This window comes from Apus apus, chromosome 5, assembly GCF_020740795.1.
Source record: "Apus apus isolate bApuApu2 chromosome 5, bApuApu2.pri.cur, whole genome shotgun sequence".
In the NCBI taxonomy this organism is placed as follows: Eukaryota; Metazoa; Chordata; class Aves; order Apodiformes; family Apodidae; genus Apus; species Apus apus.
The window spans coordinates 12,718,943-12,737,243 of record NC_067286.1 but is presented as its reverse complement, the minus strand read 5'-3'; the positions used below and the strand labels follow the sequence as shown (position 1 = coordinate 12,737,243).

General features: G+C 39.0%; 1 protein-coding gene across 4 annotated transcripts; it reads left to right on the top strand.

Annotated features, from left to right (window-relative positions):
• Positions 1 to 1,227: 1,227 nt before the first annotated feature.
• On the top strand, positions 1,228 to 10,641 carry LOC127385907 (vitamin D 25-hydroxylase). Of its 4 annotated transcripts, none has more exons than XM_051622115.1 (5): positions 1,228 to 1,500; positions 4,235 to 4,376; positions 5,127 to 5,294; positions 8,477 to 8,806; positions 9,965 to 10,641. In XM_051622115.1, the coding sequence occupies exons 1-5, from the start codon at positions 1,273 to 1,275 to the stop codon at positions 10,138 to 10,140; spliced, it is 1,044 nt and encodes a 347-aa protein (XP_051478075.1). In that variant the 5' UTR covers positions 1,228 to 1,272; the 3' UTR covers positions 10,141 to 10,641. The 4 variants fall into 4 exon arrangements, with proteins under 4 accessions (XP_051478075.1, XP_051478074.1, XP_051478076.1 ...); XM_051622114.1 differs by having other exon boundaries at positions 4,662 to 5,294; XM_051622116.1 differs by lacking the exon at positions 5,127 to 5,294.
• Positions 10,642 to 18,301: the final 7,660 nt, after the last annotated feature.

The following is an 18,301-nucleotide window of genomic DNA, read 5'->3' as shown; positions in this document are numbered from 1 at the left end:
GAGTTCCTGATCATCCAACTTCTGACCAACATCTAGGGTCCTCCTCAGCTTTTTTACCATGTACTCTCAGGTCAGTATTGCCACATTTGAAGCAGAATGTGAAGGTACCGAGAATTAAGCATTCAATGGCTAGATTATCAAGTATGTAGTGCATTTTCATTAGTCAGGTTATTAATAAAGTTCGTCAGCACAAATTTTTTCTCACTTTAGATCTTAACCTTCTTATAAGCTTATGCAGAGCTATTCAGTTGAATTAAAAACGAAACAAAACCAACAATCAAACAAACAAACAAAAAACAAGCAAACAAAAAACGTTTGGAACTTGACATAGAAATGTTATCAGGGCAGGAATGCTTCTGTTATGCCTAAAATTGCAGGTAAAACAGCCATAACCCCATAGCAAAACCAGCGTGAGTGGAAACAAAGCAGGGGTTTTCATGAAGTGTTTCAGCAGGACGTGGCTTTGCGTGGCGGCATTGCTGCCTTAGCTCTGCAGTAAATGACCTCGGTCTCTTTAGCAACTCAAGCCTTCCTTCCTGAGGCATCATCCCAGGAGAACTCCGCTCTGAGCTGCGCTGCCTGCCCGGCCGGGCCCGTCCTGCGGCATCTCTGCGGCTGCGGGGCCGGGGCACCCGCGCCCGGGGTTGCGCAACCCCGGGAACTACAGGCAGGACACGGGAAGCTGCCTCCCACCCAGCGACCGGCGGAAAGCTGTCAGACATGCTCATCTGGTGTTTGGAAAGGGCAGAGGGAAGTCCAGCGGGATTTATTGTCTCAGGGCTCTGCAGACCCAAAGGGGCTCGGGGAAAGATCTCTCCAAACTGTGGATTTTTACTTCCACTGAGACAAAACTACGAGCTTGTTACTTTTCTCGGCCGTGAGGCTCAAGACATTAAGGTATATTCAAGCGCGCAGTCAGCAGTGATTTCTCAGCGCTTCATAAACCTGAAGCGCGCAACTTTTGCTTTCTTCCAGCAAAAGAAGAGACCCAACACCGCACGGGAGGACTGAGCCCCCTTCTCTGCACCCCCGCAGGAGCGCAGCCCGTCCCCGGGCACTCCCGCAGGAGCTCCGGGCGGGACGGCCCTTATCCCGGCACGACCCGGGACAAGGGACCGTGACTCCCGGCAGCTCCGGCTCCCTGCCCCGGTCCGCCACGCCCGCCCACCGGGGAGGGGCGGACCGGGGGCCAATGAGCGCGGGCCGGGGCTGCCCCCGCCCGATGAGCGCGGCGGGCCGGGGGGCGGCGGGAGGAAGCGGCGGCGAGGGGCGATGTGGCCGGTGCCGGGCGCGGCGGGGAGCGGTGCCTGCTGCCTGCTCCTGCTGCTCGTCCTCCTCCTGCTGCTGCTGGCGCTGGTGGTGCGGCAGCTGCTGAAGCAGCGGCGGCCGCCCGGCTTCCCGCCTGGCCCCGCGGGGCTGCCCCTCATCGGCAACATCCACGCCCTGGGCGCGGAGCAGCCGCACGTCTACATGCGGCGGCAGAGCCAGATCCACGGGCAGGTAACGCCGCTCCAGCGGGGCGGGAAAGAGGCAGCCGGGCGGGTTCTCCCGGTGCTGGAGGCTCCCGGGGCTGCCGAGGAGCCCGGCCGGGAGAGCCGCCTGGCCTCGGCCCGGGGCGGCTGTCGGTGGCTTCCCCGGCGGGTAACGGGAGCAGCGCGGAAGCCGCTGCGGGGAGGAGGCAGCGGCAGCGCGGGCGGGGCTCCCGCAGCCAGCGGGGCACGGGGAGGGGCCCGGCCCTCGGCGGCTCGGAAGCACAAAGCTCTGGAGCTGAAGAGGTTTTGGCAAAACCGGTGCTGCGCTTGCAGCCCTGCCCGTGGGAGCAGGGCCAGAGCAGATTCTCGCCGCCCCGCTGCCGGAGCTCCCTCCCCAGGGCGGGGCAGCGGGAGGAGCTGCTGCCCGCCGCTGTGCTGTGCTGCGCTGCGCTGCGCTTTGATCTGATCTGAGCGCTTTGGCACCGTGTTCAAACTGGTGTCCTGCTGCATAGCGAGGGAGCTCGCTTTTTTTCTGCTCCCCAAGTCTTGCACATGCCGAAAGGGCTTAAAATTATCAACATTACACCAACCAAATAGCAGGTGCTTAGGTAATGCATCATTTTAACTGAAAACACGTTGCTTCGAAGTACCTTCAGTGGGTATTTGGACTATGTGTTTACCATCCGTTTGCTCTAAAACAGAATAATAATTATTTTTTCCTGCTTTCTTACAGATCAGGTGCTTCTTTTCATTGACTAGTTTCAAGCAACTGATCTGTTTTTACAAGCTTCATGAAAATGAAGCCCAAAGTAGATGTAGCAGGTGTTAGCATTTGAAGTGTGCATGTGTACCCATACAGAAGCACAGGCAGGTTTGGGAGCAGCTGCTCAGTCAGCATGCACAGCCTGCCCAGCCATTCGGTGTGCCTGTACATTCCCAAACTGCTGGTAAAGCCCGTGGTGTTTGGCTTAGCAGGATAATCCCTGGAGTGCTGTGAAGGACTGAGCTTTGTGTCCACAACCAATACTTTAGAAGATCATGTCCTTCAAATGCTAGAAGCGTTTCAATGTAACAGCCCTGTCAAGCAAATAAAACTGCTGCTAGACCTTGTCTGTCCAAAGCTTTTGTCCACATCATTTATGAAATAGACACAGTCTTGTCATTAATGGGAAGGAAAACAAAGAGCACAAATTAGAAGCATGCTAAATGGAAGAAACAAAAGGATAGGGTTATCTTTTGTTTCACTTATTTTGGCAATAGAGAAAGGTGAATGTGTTTGAAGCAAAATATTAGGACAAATAGAATGGAAATAAGCATGAAAATGTGTCAGCAAATAAACTAAGCTCTCTGCTTGCCTGCAGTGCTTCATGAAGTGTTGGTCCTCTGCTGTTAGAAGGAGTCCTGCAGAATTTGAGGAAACTTGAGGAGGGCAGATCAGAATTTGGAGGGCTCTGAAAAAATACAGTGAAAAGGAGTTTGGGGTTTTTTTTTATTATGTATGACAGGAAGAAAGATAAATAAGCAATGATCAAAGAATGCAAAACTAATTCATCAGGAGTGTTTTGTTGTCACATAGAAAAGCCATTATAACAGTGAAAATATTGAGTTTGCTAAAACAAAATAGTCATAGAATCATTTAGGTTGGAAAAGATGCTTCAGATCATCGTGTCCAACCATTAGCCTAACCCTGCCAAATCCACCACTAAACTGTGTCCCTAACCACCACATCTATGTGTCTTTTAAGTATCTCCAGGGATGATGACTCAACCGCTTCCCTGGGCAGCCTATTCCAGAGCTTGACAACCGTTTTGGTGACAACCCAGTTGTCACAGAATGTATAGTTAGGCCAGTATTATCTCATACTGTGCAGGATGTAACGCATCTTTCTTCAGAGCACCTAGTGCTGGCCACTTCTGGAGACAGGAGATGGGACTAGCTGGGCTATGCTGTCATTTGTATGCTCTCATCATGGCTCTCACTTCTACCATCTGATGGTTCTTTGGGAGCCTGTGCAAACTAAGCTGGTGTCCAGTTTCAGAGACAGAAAGGACTGGGTGCGGCTCCCTGGTTTTGACAACTGACACCATTTCTTTGTCTGCCATTACTAAGTGACTTGTTGCAAGTCTTTGTGATATGAACTTGTAGCTTTATTCATACTGCCCTTAACCAAATTAAACTATTGGAATTTACCTTGACTAAGGCAAGGTGAAGGAGCAGATACAGTAGTAAAGTTTTCCTCCCTCCTGTGGAAGTGATCTCAGCAAACTAGGAAAGTAGACAATACATGTACTGCATTTCTAGTTCTTATATTAAAACTATACCTTATATCTAATAATATCTAGTTATATACTTACAAATATACACTTACATCTACTAATGTTAAGGGACACCTTTTCTGAAAAATATGCATTTTGATACAAGTTCACATTTTAAAAATGACTATATAAAAGCATCCCTAGTCCTTACTTTGGAGACCTGGTCACTTTAGGTGCACAGCAAATGTACAGAATGTATTGTGGACTAATTTACTCTCTCTTTTGACAGGCTAAGTTAGCTCACAGCAGGCTCTCCTGTGTAATGCTACAGTTGTATTACCTCTGGTTGCCTGTATGCCCTACTGAAGTTTGTTCAAGTCTGTATTTGTGTTGATACCTAGTGGTTTTTTCACTTTTAAAATACCTGTTTTTACTTGTTTTCGTTATTTGTTCTTAAGATGCGGCTGTGATTGCATTTTACAGTTTTGCGTTTTTTCCCCCCCAAAGATCTTCAGTCTTGATCTTGGAGGTATATCTGCTATTGTACTGAATGGCTACGATGCAGTAAAAGAATGCCTTGTTCATCAAAGTGAAATTTTTGCAGATAGACCATCTCTTCCCTTGTTTAAGAAGCTGACAAACATGGGAGGTAAGCACTCATGTCTTTTATATAACAATGTCAATTTTGTGGAATAGATGGGTTTGTCATCTCGTGAAACGTTTGCTTTAGCCATTTACTTCTTTACCTCCTTTCATAAAAGACTTGATGCTTCTTTAAAGATACTATTTGAAAAGGATTGTCACTCTCGGACTATGTTCCATAGCAAGATGTGTGTAAAATTTTGTCTCGGTTTTTGTCTTGTTAAATAATTTTATTATCTTACAGGGGAAAATAAAGTGCTGCATAAAATACTGTGTCAAAATATTTTTTCAGGCTTACTGAACAGTAAATATGGCAGAGGATGGACAGAACATCGCAAATTAGCTGTAAATACCTTTCGAATTTTTGGATATGGTCAAAGGTCCTTTGAACACAAAATTTCAGAAGAATCTATGTTTTTTCTTGATGCCATTGATACTTACAAAGGCAGACCATTTGATCTTAAGCACTTGATAACAAATGCCGTTTCAAACATTACTAATTTGATTATTTTTGGAGAACGTTTCACATACGAAGATACTGAATTTCAGCACATGATTGAGATTTTTAGTGAAAATATTGAATTAGCTGCTAGTGCTTCTGTATTTTTATATAATGCTTTTCCTTGGCTTGGTATCTTGCCATTTGGGAAACACCAGCAGCTGTTTAAAAATGCAGCTGAAGTCTATGACTTTCTTCATGAGCTTATTGAACGTGTCTCTGAAAATAGGAAGCCTCAGTCCCCTCGACATTTTGTAGATGCCTATTTAGATGAGATGGACTGCAAGGAAAATGATCCACAATCTACATATTCAAGAGAGAACCTAATTTTCTCTGTTGGAGAACTCATCATAGCTGGGACCGAAACCACAACAAATGTTTTAAGATGGGCAGTGTTATTTATGGCACTTTATCCAAACATTCAAGGTAAGAACCTGGACGTTTTGAGGAACTGATACACTTTCCTATTGCAAATTTAAAATGCTTTTTTCAAGTGGTGCTGTGATCCATAGCCATAACCAAAAGGGAAGATTTGTATGTATTATTATATTGTATTATTTACCAAATGTGCTGTGGACAGATGTGGAAAGCTTATTTTATATGCAGATGAGGAATATATAAAAAGTCAAGTTTGATGATAAAATTTTAGCGTATTATTTTGTGAATATGTTTTAATGAACCTCTAATATTTTTAAGAATGTATTTCCAATATGTTTAAGTTTAGCGTGGTGATGCATAATACTGGTTGGCAGATGTAGTTAATAAATAATAAACAAATGCAGTTTAATATGAAATAAATAAATTAAAATATAAAAACATCAGCAAGAATATATATCAGGTTTGTTTAACAGTTTAGGTAAAATTCCTTTTTATCCTTAAGTGCCTCAATTTGCAAGAGGTTTATGTATTCTACATATGTGTATTTATATTTGTGGAAAAACAAAACCAGCCTTTAAAAATAAAAATATCTGTTACAGTCATTCTGAAGTAAGACAGCAACAGATGATTGCATGTCAGCATGAATGTTTTATGTAGAAATTAGGATTTTAGAAGTGAACAGGCACATTTCTTGTTTCACTGCCTTCACTTCTGTCAAAACCTTAGCAGGGCTTAGTTCAACTGAGGGACTTCTAAGTATTTGGAGAAAGAGCAGCCTAAATAATTTGGAAAGTTACTACTTATACTTTGACCAAAGAATATTGCTCTAGCATCAATTTAATCATCATCATCATCATCATCAATATTGCAGAATAGGAATAACAAACATTACCCGTAGCTATAAGGCTCTTGAGATCTGCAGTTCTGCAGAGAAGCCAGGTATCTTCATGTAGGAAAAAATTTATTTTGTTCATATGGTAATAGGTGAATGACTCTATCACTTCTGATTTTCTCAGCTATCATAATTTTTAATTTAAATTGAGTGGAAATAAAAGCAATTATTATTTTAAAATTAGAGATCATAGAGTGGTTTGGGTTGGAAGGGACCTTAAGGTCATCTAGTTCCAAACCCTGCATGGGCAGGGACACCTCCCACTAGACCAGGTTGCTCAAAGTCCTGTCCAGTCTGACCTTGAACACTTCTAGGGATGATGACATTTTGTATTTATGTTTAAGGTCAATACAGCTTTACTTGTAAATAAATAAATAAATGAAATGTTCTGGTAATGTATGTCAAGGCCTGACATACTATAAACAGTGAAAATAATTCAGATTAAATAAAGAAGTGGATGAAGAAGCTTTTTTGTTGCTGCTGTTACCAAGTCTCATATTCACTGAGCTGGTTAAAATATCTAGCTAAGCAAACGGAACCAAAGTTCACTCAAATATCTCCTGAGAGCCATAACCTCTTACATATTTTCTCAAATATTTTAGTTAGCTGGTTAATAAATTGAACATAAGGAAACTGCTTAAGGATTTAAAAATAGGAAATAAATTTCCTAGTTTATGATTAAAATCACGATCCAACAGGATTTGGGTTCTTAATTTTAAAAACTTTAAGGGACATACCTAAGAGAAATATGTAGCTTCAGCTCACTAAGTACAGCTAATTTTTGAAAGCTTCAAACTGCAATTGCTATTTTTAAACAGTCTGCACATTTCAGACAATTTAAAACAAATGGACTTTGAAAAAATTAAATGTTGCTTTTATGCTTCTAAGTTCCACTGATTCATCTGTATGCTTTATAGAATATACTAAGAAAAACTACCAAAAAAAGATAAATATTAAATGAAATGAGAAAAAAATAGAATCTGATTTTATAGGTACTGAAGTTTTAGGATCCATGTATATATGTAGTCCGTATTTCAGTGAAATTATGTACCATCATTAGTCAATAGGATATATTTATGCTTTACATGCTATAAAAAGCCCAAATGTAAAAAGGTCCAAAACTTAAAGTTTTTGATCAGTCTGTCCTGGCTAACAAACAATATTCATATCTTAAAACAAGAACATGCTACTTCTCTGTTAAGATCTGACTAAGGTACTGTTTTTCAATAGAAATTAAAAAAAACCCAACTTTGTAGTTTTGTCTCCTATGCATTGGCCAATTTTGTTGAGATTCACTCACCTAATACAATTTTCTGATTTCAGCGCTTGTGATATAATGAGTTTCTGAATTTAGGTTAAAAATCAGTTCATCTTGATAAAAATAAAAATTACTGTTACTTTTCATTTATTTAGACTTTCTTTGCCCAGATATCACAGTATAAACCCATACAACACTACAGCACAGAATGTTACTTTCACTAAGCTGCTTTTCATCTCTTTATTTTTATGTGAAATGTTGTCCTTTCGGGGTTGAAAAGTCTGGTGATTCTGGTACAATTTTTCTGCCATTGCTCAGATTTTCATTATTGGCTACATGTGAATTGTACAAGTCGAGCTTTGTTTTAGTTAGAAGCTGTTCAGCTGCTCTGGCAGGGGGGTTGGACTCGATGATCTCCAGAGGTCCTGCCCAACCCTGTGATGCTGTGACCTTTGGCAGTTTCAACAAAGAAAAGTGTATCAGGAAAAAGAAGAGGCAGCTTGAAAACTCTGGAGGTTATTAAAATAAACTGTTAACTTAAAATAGCGTAAAAAACCCCAATGGTTGAATTTGTCAATTTTCAGCTAAATTTGGACTCCTATTCCTCTTAACTCTCACTGTGATGCATTAGATATTTTCAGTTGAAGAGTGAATGATTTTATACTGCGACAATTCTAAAGAATCATAGCAGGAGTAGACCAGAGAAAGTTCAAGTGGCTAATTTCAATGTTACCTGTGCTCACTCAAGTATTTAATGTACTTTACCTTTGCAGTCTTTTGCTTGTCCCTTTAGTTTTTAAGAGGTCCAGAAATAAAAATATACACAAGCAAAATATGCCAAAACAGAATTTTACAGATAATAATTAGTTTTGCAATGAGAGTTACTGGTACATATGGTTGTAAGAATTCCTAGTCGCAAGAGAAGAAATACAGAGTATACATTAAAAACTTTACACGCTACTATACTTTATATATTTCATGTTTCAGTATCCTTTTAAAAATGTCTAGGTTTTAGCTTAAATTTAAAAAAATAAAGGATATTGCACACTAAACATCAGCTTTTATTCCTGTTCCTAACAGGGCAAGTTCAGAAAGAAATCGATTTAGTCATCGGCCCAAACAAAATGCCTGCCTTAGAAGAGAAATGCAAGATGCCCTACACTGAGGCTGTCCTACATGAAGTTCTAAGATTCTGCAATATAGTTCCCCTAGGTATTTTCCATGCAACTTCCAAAGATACTGTTGTGCGTGGTTACTCTATTCCTGAAGGCACTACAGTCATCACAAACCTCTACTCTGTTCATTTTGATGAAAAATACTGGAGCAATCCAGAAGTGTTTTTCCCTGAGAGATTTTTGGACAGCAGTGGGCAGTTTGTCAAGAAAGATGCATTTATTCCTTTTTCACTAGGTAAGAGTGATTCCTTCTGCTGTTCATTTTCATAAATCTAGAGGTGTGTGATATGTAAGTGATGGCAGTAAACCACAAAGTGACAGGATGATACATCCACAGTTCTGATGAAACAGCTATTTTAAAGATACTCAATATAATGTACTCTGAACATAACATATTTTAGCATAATATTCTTTATATAGATGAGCTCATTATTATGTGTAAATTAACAAAAAAGACAGCATGTCTTTTTATCTAAGGAGTCTATGCATTTTATATCATTGCAGTACATAAGTGTTATTCATTTTGCAGTTAATAGTAATTTGCTGGTTAAGTCATTATGTACAGGTGATTTACCCAACCACCATTCAATTTTCAGCACTTAGATCACACCAGAAATTGCAGATTTTGTTCAGAACTAGCCTGGGGGTCAGCATGTAGCACTGCGTTGTGTCCTGAGGAAATATTCTGGCAGTCCCAAGTCATTATGCATTTGTCTTTTGATGCCTACAAGAGTGGATAACTTACCTCACATATTGTTAGCAACCTAAAAATTAGGTGCTCTGTATAAGCTAAATGCCAGGGCTACCTCTGCAGTCCATTGAAAGACACAGTCAATAAAGACATAGTTTTTTATTGTGTATTCTGTTATGTCTCTGTTTGCCTTTTTGACCTTTACCAGTTCCAGATATTGTTATCCATTCATCTGTCTTCCACAGCCATCACTTTTGCTCCCTGTAACCATTCATACAAGAAATGGGAACTAACATTTAAAGGCATAATCTAGATGTATTTCATATCTTTCTACTTAGTCAGTTATAAGAATTTCCAGGTAGTAACGACTGGCAGTAGATGTAAATGAGAAAATAGTAGGAGACAAAGGCTGAAATTCACAGTATCATTTTTAAAAAACAATCTTCTGTCTGGATTGGCACTTCAGGACAAGATAAAGTAGCTAATAGTTCATCTAAATAAATTTGATGGAATTAGTTACAATGGCATTTGTGTAGTGAGAAGAACAAGTTTGCTGAAATCTGTTTCCTGCCAAATACTATCACCAGGTTCATCCAGCTCCTCTTAGAACACAGAAATGAGCTTTTTCTTTTTTTTCATAGTAAGAGTGAAAATTTAATTTGACACTTTTTAAGTCTTTTCAAAACATTCTTTTCAATCCAGGAAGAAGACATTGTCTTGGAGAACAACTAGCTCGAATGGAAATGTTTTTGTTTTTCACTTCATTGCTACAACGATTTCATCTGAGTTTTCCTCATGGTGTGATTCCAGACCTCAAACCAAGACTGGGCATGACCTTACAGCCACAGCCATACCTCATCTGTGCAGAAAGACGGTGAAGAGAAGGGCCTGTGTTGTCAGGTGGAGCACAATGCTCCAAGCTGCAGCTGAGGATCCACTTTGCCTTCTGTTTCTAAATATGTTCATGTCAGAAGAACAAACATTTAAAGCACTTGCAGATAAATTCTGACTGTTGACAAGTTGGTAGTTTCTTTTTACTTGGCTTTCACACACACCAAAAAACTCTGAACCAAAAATGTGAAACACATCCTGTGTTTTAAAGTTGATGTTTTTGCTGCAGAAGTCTGTTTTGAATGTAACTTCTGATTCAGATTTGAAGTATTTAATTACTTAGCAAACCATTTTACTTTGAGATGATATTATTCAAGCGTGGAGAATATGGCTCAATATACTCTGAATCATCCTTGGAAATCTCATTTACATTATTCCAGCTATGCTGTTCTTTATAATTCTCCATTAAATGTACATAGCTAAAAGGGTTTTAAAGGTATCTATTTAAATTCCTGTAACTCAGAATAAACTAACTTTTGCTTTACAAATTGTCTGTTAAAGAAATTTAATCCTTCCTTCTCCTTGCCCCACCCCCCCAGTTTGTCATAATTTTCTAGTGACTCAGGTAACTGTGAATTCACTTGTAAGATCTTTATGGCTTCCTTCTCATTTAGTAACATATACAAAGTGTTCAGTTATTGCCATATTCCTGAGAATTATAGCAATCTTTTTTTACCAGTTAATTGCATTTTCAGACACGTCCTCCACTGGCTCCCAACACGAAACATAATGTAATGATTATTTCTGCCTGATTAATCTCATGAGTGACCAGAGAAGAGACCTTTTTTCAAAGGGGGAGTAGAATAGGGTGGGAAGAAACAGATTTAAAATAGATTTTAAGCCCAAGTTTTAGGCATAACAGCTACTCTTGATTTCTGCCAGCTTTATTTTTTATTCTTGAAAGCTATTGCTTTATGGTTATTGGTAGATCAAGATTGATGCATGCAGGCCCCTACAGGAGAATTTAGCACTCTCAATATAGTATCTTCAGTCCCCACCACAGGGGGAGAAGTGGTGCCTCAAAGTAGGGTTTAGAACAAAACACACACTGAGCAAGCAGCTGTTTAAAGACAGCTGAATATTAAACCTTGCTCTTTATACAGCTTATGCTTCCACCTGGAGCTGCAGGAAAGTTCAAAGGCAGGAATTGGTGCTTTTCTGCTGGCCTGATGTTTACAGCTTACACTGAGCAGAAATCCTTCCTTTCTTTGGAAATACAGAAGAGAAGGATCAAGCAGAGTTAATATCTGTCCACTTGTACAATAGTCTACCGATTGCCTATTGATACAGCAGGTCCAGATTAAATTACTTACTCTGTCTGAAGGTAGTCAGACCTCATGTCCCACAGAGAACATCTTCAACATGTGCTCCTGGTTCTCTGAAGAGGGAGGGCAGGCTACTCCTCTTGCTTTAAAACTGTCTTTCTATAGAGAAGATTTAAGACTCAAAAAGGAGATGAAGGAGGTAAGCCTGATTGCTGTGCATAGGGCACACCATGAAAGCTGTGAATAAATCACTCCTATGATACTGGCAAATAGTGGGGCCTGGGAGTCAAGACTGAGGGAGTTAAAAAAATCAAGAACCAGTTCTTGCAGGGTTTGTGCTCAAAAGGCAGCTGGCCAGTGATAACTCTCTTTTGCTGAGGTATTTTGAGATCTAACTCCTGGCTAGTCTTTAATCCACTTAATGAGAACCATATTGATTATATGTCAGTCTGGTTTCTAAATCAAAGTGCCTTATAAAAGCCTCAGAATATCAATCCAAACTTTTACATTATCTGCCAACTTACGGTCTCATTTAAGCAATCAAATACATTTGACAAACTATCTTTTCTATAAATCTATATCAGCATTAGATATATTTACATGTTTAATTTGGTATTAAGTTTTTAATTATTTTCCCTCTGACTTGGAATTATCCTAATGATCCAATTTAATAATTTGAAATCCTCACATCGTAATAGTTTTTTTCCAGCCCTCTAGAATTTAACTATTGTACCAGGATTGATTAGTAATGAGTATCAGGAGCCAGCCAGATGTTAAATATTTCCTGGGGAGAGTTTTCTACAGCTGAAATATCTAGCATAGCTGTCTGCTATTTAACATTGTTTTGAGATTAAAGGTTGATATATTAGCCAGAATATTTTCTTCTGGCTGTAGAATTTAAGGATGAAAAAAAAAAACAACACAAAGTAATGTGTCAAGGTAGATTGTTCCCACTTGCAGAAGTTTCCCTCAATCTGACTTTAAATGTCCTAATGTTTTAAATTAAGACAATGTGCCCAGATACGGATGGAAAGATTTCTTGAAATGTAAGTTGTAACTTCTCTGTTTCTGTATATTATTGTCATTTATTGCACTCTTGGTTTCACCATTTTCTAGTTTTATTCCCTCCAGTATTTATAGTCTTCCCATTTTTTTGTTCTGCAGTGTTAGCTCTTTGAATTCATGATGAGAGTTTAGAACTGGAAGCACTGTTTCCACACACAGACATATCACAACCACAGGAAAAACTTTCATGTACCTTCTCTGTAACTCCACTGCCATTCCCAGAGGCAGTGAAGAGCTTTTTGCTCTGAATGCATATTCAGCTTGCATTCTGCTGCTCTCAGTCTCTGTACAGTTTCAAATACTTTTTTTTCTAGTTTGGCCAGGAAAAAAGTCCACTTCAGGTTTTTTCTCCCTTCCTGTGAGGTTACTGCAATGTTCTTTGCACTGTTTTTCATTTTTGTTCAGTGTTTGTAAATGCAGACTAGATTCAGCAGCCTTTCCTAAGGAACAGATATTTTAGGATTAAGACTTGATTTTATATTTTTACTTACTTTAATTTCTCCTTGAGCAGTAACTAGTTGTCTTTTCTGAGTATAACCACAGAAATTCTGGTCACTGGAGGAGAACACAGTCAGTTTACCACGGTATTAGTTTACTAGACCCCATTCAAAGGTGTCCACAGCCAACCACAGTGGAACACCAGTAGAAAGATTACAAGCTGCTGTATGTTTCTCTTATATCTGTTTTCTCTGTCTTGGCTCTGGTTTTGAATATTTGCCTTAAAGCAGAAACTCAAGAAGTGGTTCTGTGCCTTTTTTCTTTCTTGCCAGTTCTGTACCATGAGAATGGCTGCCCTACTTCTGCCCTGTTTCTCAGGCACAGTCTATTCCTCTATCTACTCCTAGACTTAAATTCAGGCTCAGGGCAATGCATCTTGCTGTCTAGCAGGAGATTTCCCAGCTTGGTGCTAATAAAAGAGCTGCAGTCAAGTATTACCATAGTATCTTAAATCCTCCTTTCTAAAACTCTATTCTTAAATAAAAAGATTTTAGATTAACCTTGGCCATGACAGCATCCCCAGATGAATCCCCAGCATGTCATACATGACACTGAAAGAATGTCAAAGAAAATCTTACTCTTTCACACATATTTTCCTGAATTTCACCAGTTTCTGTGACACTGGTGAGCAGAAGCTTAGTGTGAACCTAATAAATGCAGGGAAGTTCATTAATTTATGTCTTCAGAAATGAACTGTATGAAGAGCAATGCCATCTTTAGCCCGTGGGTGGTTGGACAACAGCTGCTAAGTTTTCAGGTGTTTAGTTGAGAATAGCTGTCACCAGAGGGCCAGATATATGTCCCTATGTAGTTTCCATGTATGCCGAGAGATCAGACATGTCATTCAAAACAACGTGTTACTGGCTGGTCCAAACCTCCAGAGTTACTCAGCATGCCAAGGACAAGCTAAATGACCTGATGGTGCTTACGGTGAGCTCGTTTCTTTACAGGTCACATTCAACAAGGGAGTGTTGAAGCAAATGGTTTAGGTGGAATATCAAATAATCTCCATGTAGCAACCAAGGTGAGATATTGAGGTTAGCTTGAGAGATGTACAGGCTCTGCAGAACTGCACAGATTAGACTGCAAGGGAAGAGAAGCCTAACTGGTACCTGCTGTGCAACAGCCATTCCATTAATGCAGTTTGTCTGCTGTTAACCCAACCTACCCTTAGCCATTCTGCATGCTTGTGGACTCATTCCCTTTTCTTCTTCCTACTGACATGAATGTTTGCTGAATCTAAAACTGAACAGATGTGCATGTCTGCCTTTCCCCTACACCAAGTTTTCTTGCAAAGGAAAATTAGATGGACTCCAAGTGGGAGAATAATTCTGCATCCACAGTGCAGGCAGTGTTGATAATGAGTACTACAATACTGCACAGGATGATCTGATGTGCACTGTCTTTACACTCCAGGAATTTAGCATGGTCTCTATTCAGTGGTATTCACCATTTCTCTCCAAATGTTCGTTGCCCATAACTAGACTCAAGTAGAGCTTGAAGTTAAGTCATGGATCTTTCTGCATTCTGTGTAGTGATCCCTCCTTAAGCATCATCATCATGCAGGTGAGTTTCCACTACAAGATCACTCTATTTTTTAGTTATGTTGCAGAAGTTATGAAATTGTAATCCTGAAAAGAATTCAGTTGATTTGCATTCATTTCATACACTCACACCACAATCTATTCATTTCACAGAGTATGTTCTTGACCTCCTGTGGGATAGATCTAATATCAATAGAAGGAAGGTCTTTCCTTCTGGACTCTGGCCTTTTTGGACGTGTCCAAATATAAATTCAGATGTCTATGAGCCAATGGCACAGAAAGTGGGCATAGGGCAAGGGGAATCTCTGTTGAAAAGCTGTAATTCTAAAAGAGCTTGGGATTCATAGCAGGTTGTTAGATAAACATGAATGTTAACTGTGCAGCCAAAAGATCTTGTGTTGATAGAATATTGAGCGAGGATACAGAAGCTGTGTATGTATTTGGTGCTGGGACAAGCATTCATTGAAGACTTTGTCCTCTTCTATTGTCTATAACTGAAAGAGCTTTTAAAAAAATTGGTAGTGTTCCTTTAAAGCTGCAAAAATGACTAGGACTATATTTATGCTACATATTCTGGATTGCTTCTGATTTATAAGCTGACCAAATAGTATGTGATAATATCTGGGCAGCACCATATCCAAGCTAGTATGGTTCCATTTTGGGATGATTTATCATTTCAAGGCTTGGTGACACACTGACACTGCTAGAAAGTTTTTGGGGGAGCTGGAAGCTCAAGCACATCTCCAGACTATAACACCACAGAAACGTACTGTAGAACATACTGAGTAGTGACACATTCAAAGCATTTCGTTTGCTTGGTTTACCAAACACATGATTAAGCAACTTGATTACAGTCTACAGCTATCTACAGAGAAAACAAAAGTTGATAAAAAATCTCTTCAGTAAGTAGAAAAGAAAATAAATAGAAGTCAAGGTGAAATATCATCAAACTAGGAATGAGGTGAATACTTGAAACAGCTTTAGGTGAAGAATCAGGTTTATTACCAGTAGTGAGGATAGTTATTCCTGCATTGTAACCAAAAATTTAAAATCAATTATCAGACCTTTCTCCTGTGCTCTGATACTAATTTTTGCTGTCTTCAGCAGGAGAAGTAAACTACATTAGGTTACAATAGTCCCTCCTATCTCAACCAACAGCTTATAAAATTTACTGTTTCTCTCTGAACCAAGCATCTGCTAGCTATGCAAGTGTTAAAGCAGCCTGAGCTCACATAACAAGCAGGTATTTTCTTGGTTTAGTATGTTGTTCTGCTGCAGAATTAGATTCTGAATCTAATGCTGATTCAGTCTTTCAAACAGTGAAAATAAACTATTAATCTGCATTTTTAAGCTTCTATTGAGCCTAATGGTTTCTACAAACACTAGTGAGTAGATGAGGCAGATTACGTTGTCATTAAGATAGCACATTCACCTGAAAAATAGTAAGTGGAGAGAGAACACATTAAAAGACAGTCAAATCACTTTGAAAAGGGGATCACAATAAGATTACGTAAATTTTGCAACAATGCATTGAATGGGAAAACATAAGTATTACAGATAAACGGGGCGGGGGGGGAAATCATAAAGATGAAGATGCCAGACCAGAATTTATCTTCGGGTGACATGGATGGCATGATGAAAACACAAGATAACACCGTCAAGTACAGTGGAATACTCAAAAATTGAAAGGTAAATTCTCAGCATCAGTTGGTCTGGGAAGGTACAGACATGCATTTTCTCAGCAGCTAAGTGTCTGAGGTGTTTTTTTGGCATTGGCCCTCATAATTCTAACCTTCTGTCTAATAAAGATCAAATTAAAATTCTGTTCTGTAAATATTAGGCTCTATCCTGTCCTTTCATACACTACAATTTGAGGATCAGCAGTTTCTTCCATACCTAGATTATCCCTTTAGATATTTTTCAAGGCTGTCAACTATCTCGTTGTCTGTGATTAGAATTAAGCAGAATCCATACTCAGAGTAGTTACTTCTTAGGAAGACTGCCAGACTTCAGGACACATTACATTTGTTACATTCATCTGAATAAGTAACATTCCAAATAGATTAAATCCATTAAAATAATGGAGCATATCAGGAATGTGCAATTTAATCCAATAGCTTACTATTACTGCAGCAGATGGCTGGTTGCCTAAAATTTTACATTTGATATATACCAGCCTATAGTAATATACCAGAAAACAGGATAAACTTACTATTTATTTCCTTAGCTGTTTTTGAGTGCTGACTTCCTTTTCTATGCTCTTACGAAAAATCTTACAAGAAGTATTTTTCATTTGTATAAGCTATGACTTATCAGAAGCATGAAAAATTATTGCATGTAAAAAAGATGAGCTTTTTACATCACAGTTAATTTGTTAGGATACTTAACTACGTAAGTCCCACCATTATCATCGAGACAACAGGGTCCATGCTGTATGCCCTATGGACACTCTTATACCTTCATTAAAATGAGGAATAAAGGATGGCACAACAATCTTCAGGTTCTTCACTAATACAGGTAATCTTGGTAGGTTTTCATACCGATAAGGAATGAAAGTTACTTAATAGAATCATTATGGATTAAACATCTTAAACAATGCCAGTTATTCTCAGGTAATTAAGTTTCTTTTCTCCACACACATCCCTGTTGAAGGAGTACAAATGGCCTTTTAGTTCTCTTCAACGTGCACAATAAGCTCAATTAAAATAATAATGCTGGTGCACCACAGCAGAATTTGAAGCGCCTACTTTTTCCAGGACATATGTAGATACTCCTTGTGTCTACACAGGTTAGGAATTTAATTTAATTGCTCTTTTTTGGAAACATAAAAGTTGATTTTTAAATCCCTTTCAAGGCAACTTCAGATCTTGTTCCATTCTATTTTACATTGTGTAAAGACACACTGCTTCTGTCTCAAAGAACGTACAGTCTAAATTGTCACAGTATAGAGGGAAACGCAACATACCTTAATATCAGTCACTTAATCACAAATTGTAGGTGCAGTCCATAGAATATCCAAGTGTTTCATGTCATAATGAATGTCATGATTATATATTTGAAAAGAGACTGTAAGACTAATTCATAGTTGATTGCGATAAAACTCACTGCTAAGGATCAAAATTTATCTAAAAATCCACTTGCTTAAATTAATCCTTTTTGTAAGTATATGAATTACACCATCATGAAAAGCATCCAACACTTCCCAATGTCTCAAGTATGCTTGACAAATATTTAAACATAATAAGCTTTAGCGAACTAACTTTAGACAATCATATTTTTAAAAAACATTTTGGCTACTGCATTTCCATTCATTTATAAGCTGACAACTAGACAGACTCTTAACTTTGGCTGAGCTTCAAAACTTACCTGTTTTTTCCAAAGGATTCTAGATCTCTCCCTCAACAAAGAGAGAGACTGTTTCTGGTGGAAGATGCATTACCAGTTACTCAGTAAATGAAGCGTTCACTGAAAAAGAGATTCAGTTGATACGTACAATTTATGTTGTTTGAATATTATTTTACTATTTTCTATAATTGTGTGCATTCCCTTATTGAGATTCATATCAGATCTCACCTCTAGTTTTAGTATTTAAAAAAAAGGTCCAGAAAGGATCTCAGTAAATTATGCAGTTCACTTATCTTACCCAGTAATATATTTTTGTGAAAGCTCACTTCCAGATCTTTTCTATTTTTAAAGACTTTCTTAATACTCTAAGGCAATCCCTTACAGGGAGTCACAGCCCTCTCTGTCATTAGACAATTAGCCATGTTGATCCT

Coding starts and splice junctions, on each gene's coding strand:
- LOC127385907 (XM_051622114.1), top strand. CDS start 1,273: ATGTGGCCGGTGCCGGGCGCGGCGGGGAGCGGTGCCTGCTGCCTGCTC. Junction 4,377..4,661: donor GAAGCTGACAAACATGGGAG/GTAAGCACTCAT, acceptor ATATTTTTTCAG/GCTTACTGAACAGTAAATAT. Junction 5,295..8,476: donor ACTTTATCCAAACATTCAAG/GTAAGAACCTGG, acceptor TGTTCCTAACAG/GGCAAGTTCAGAAAGAAATC.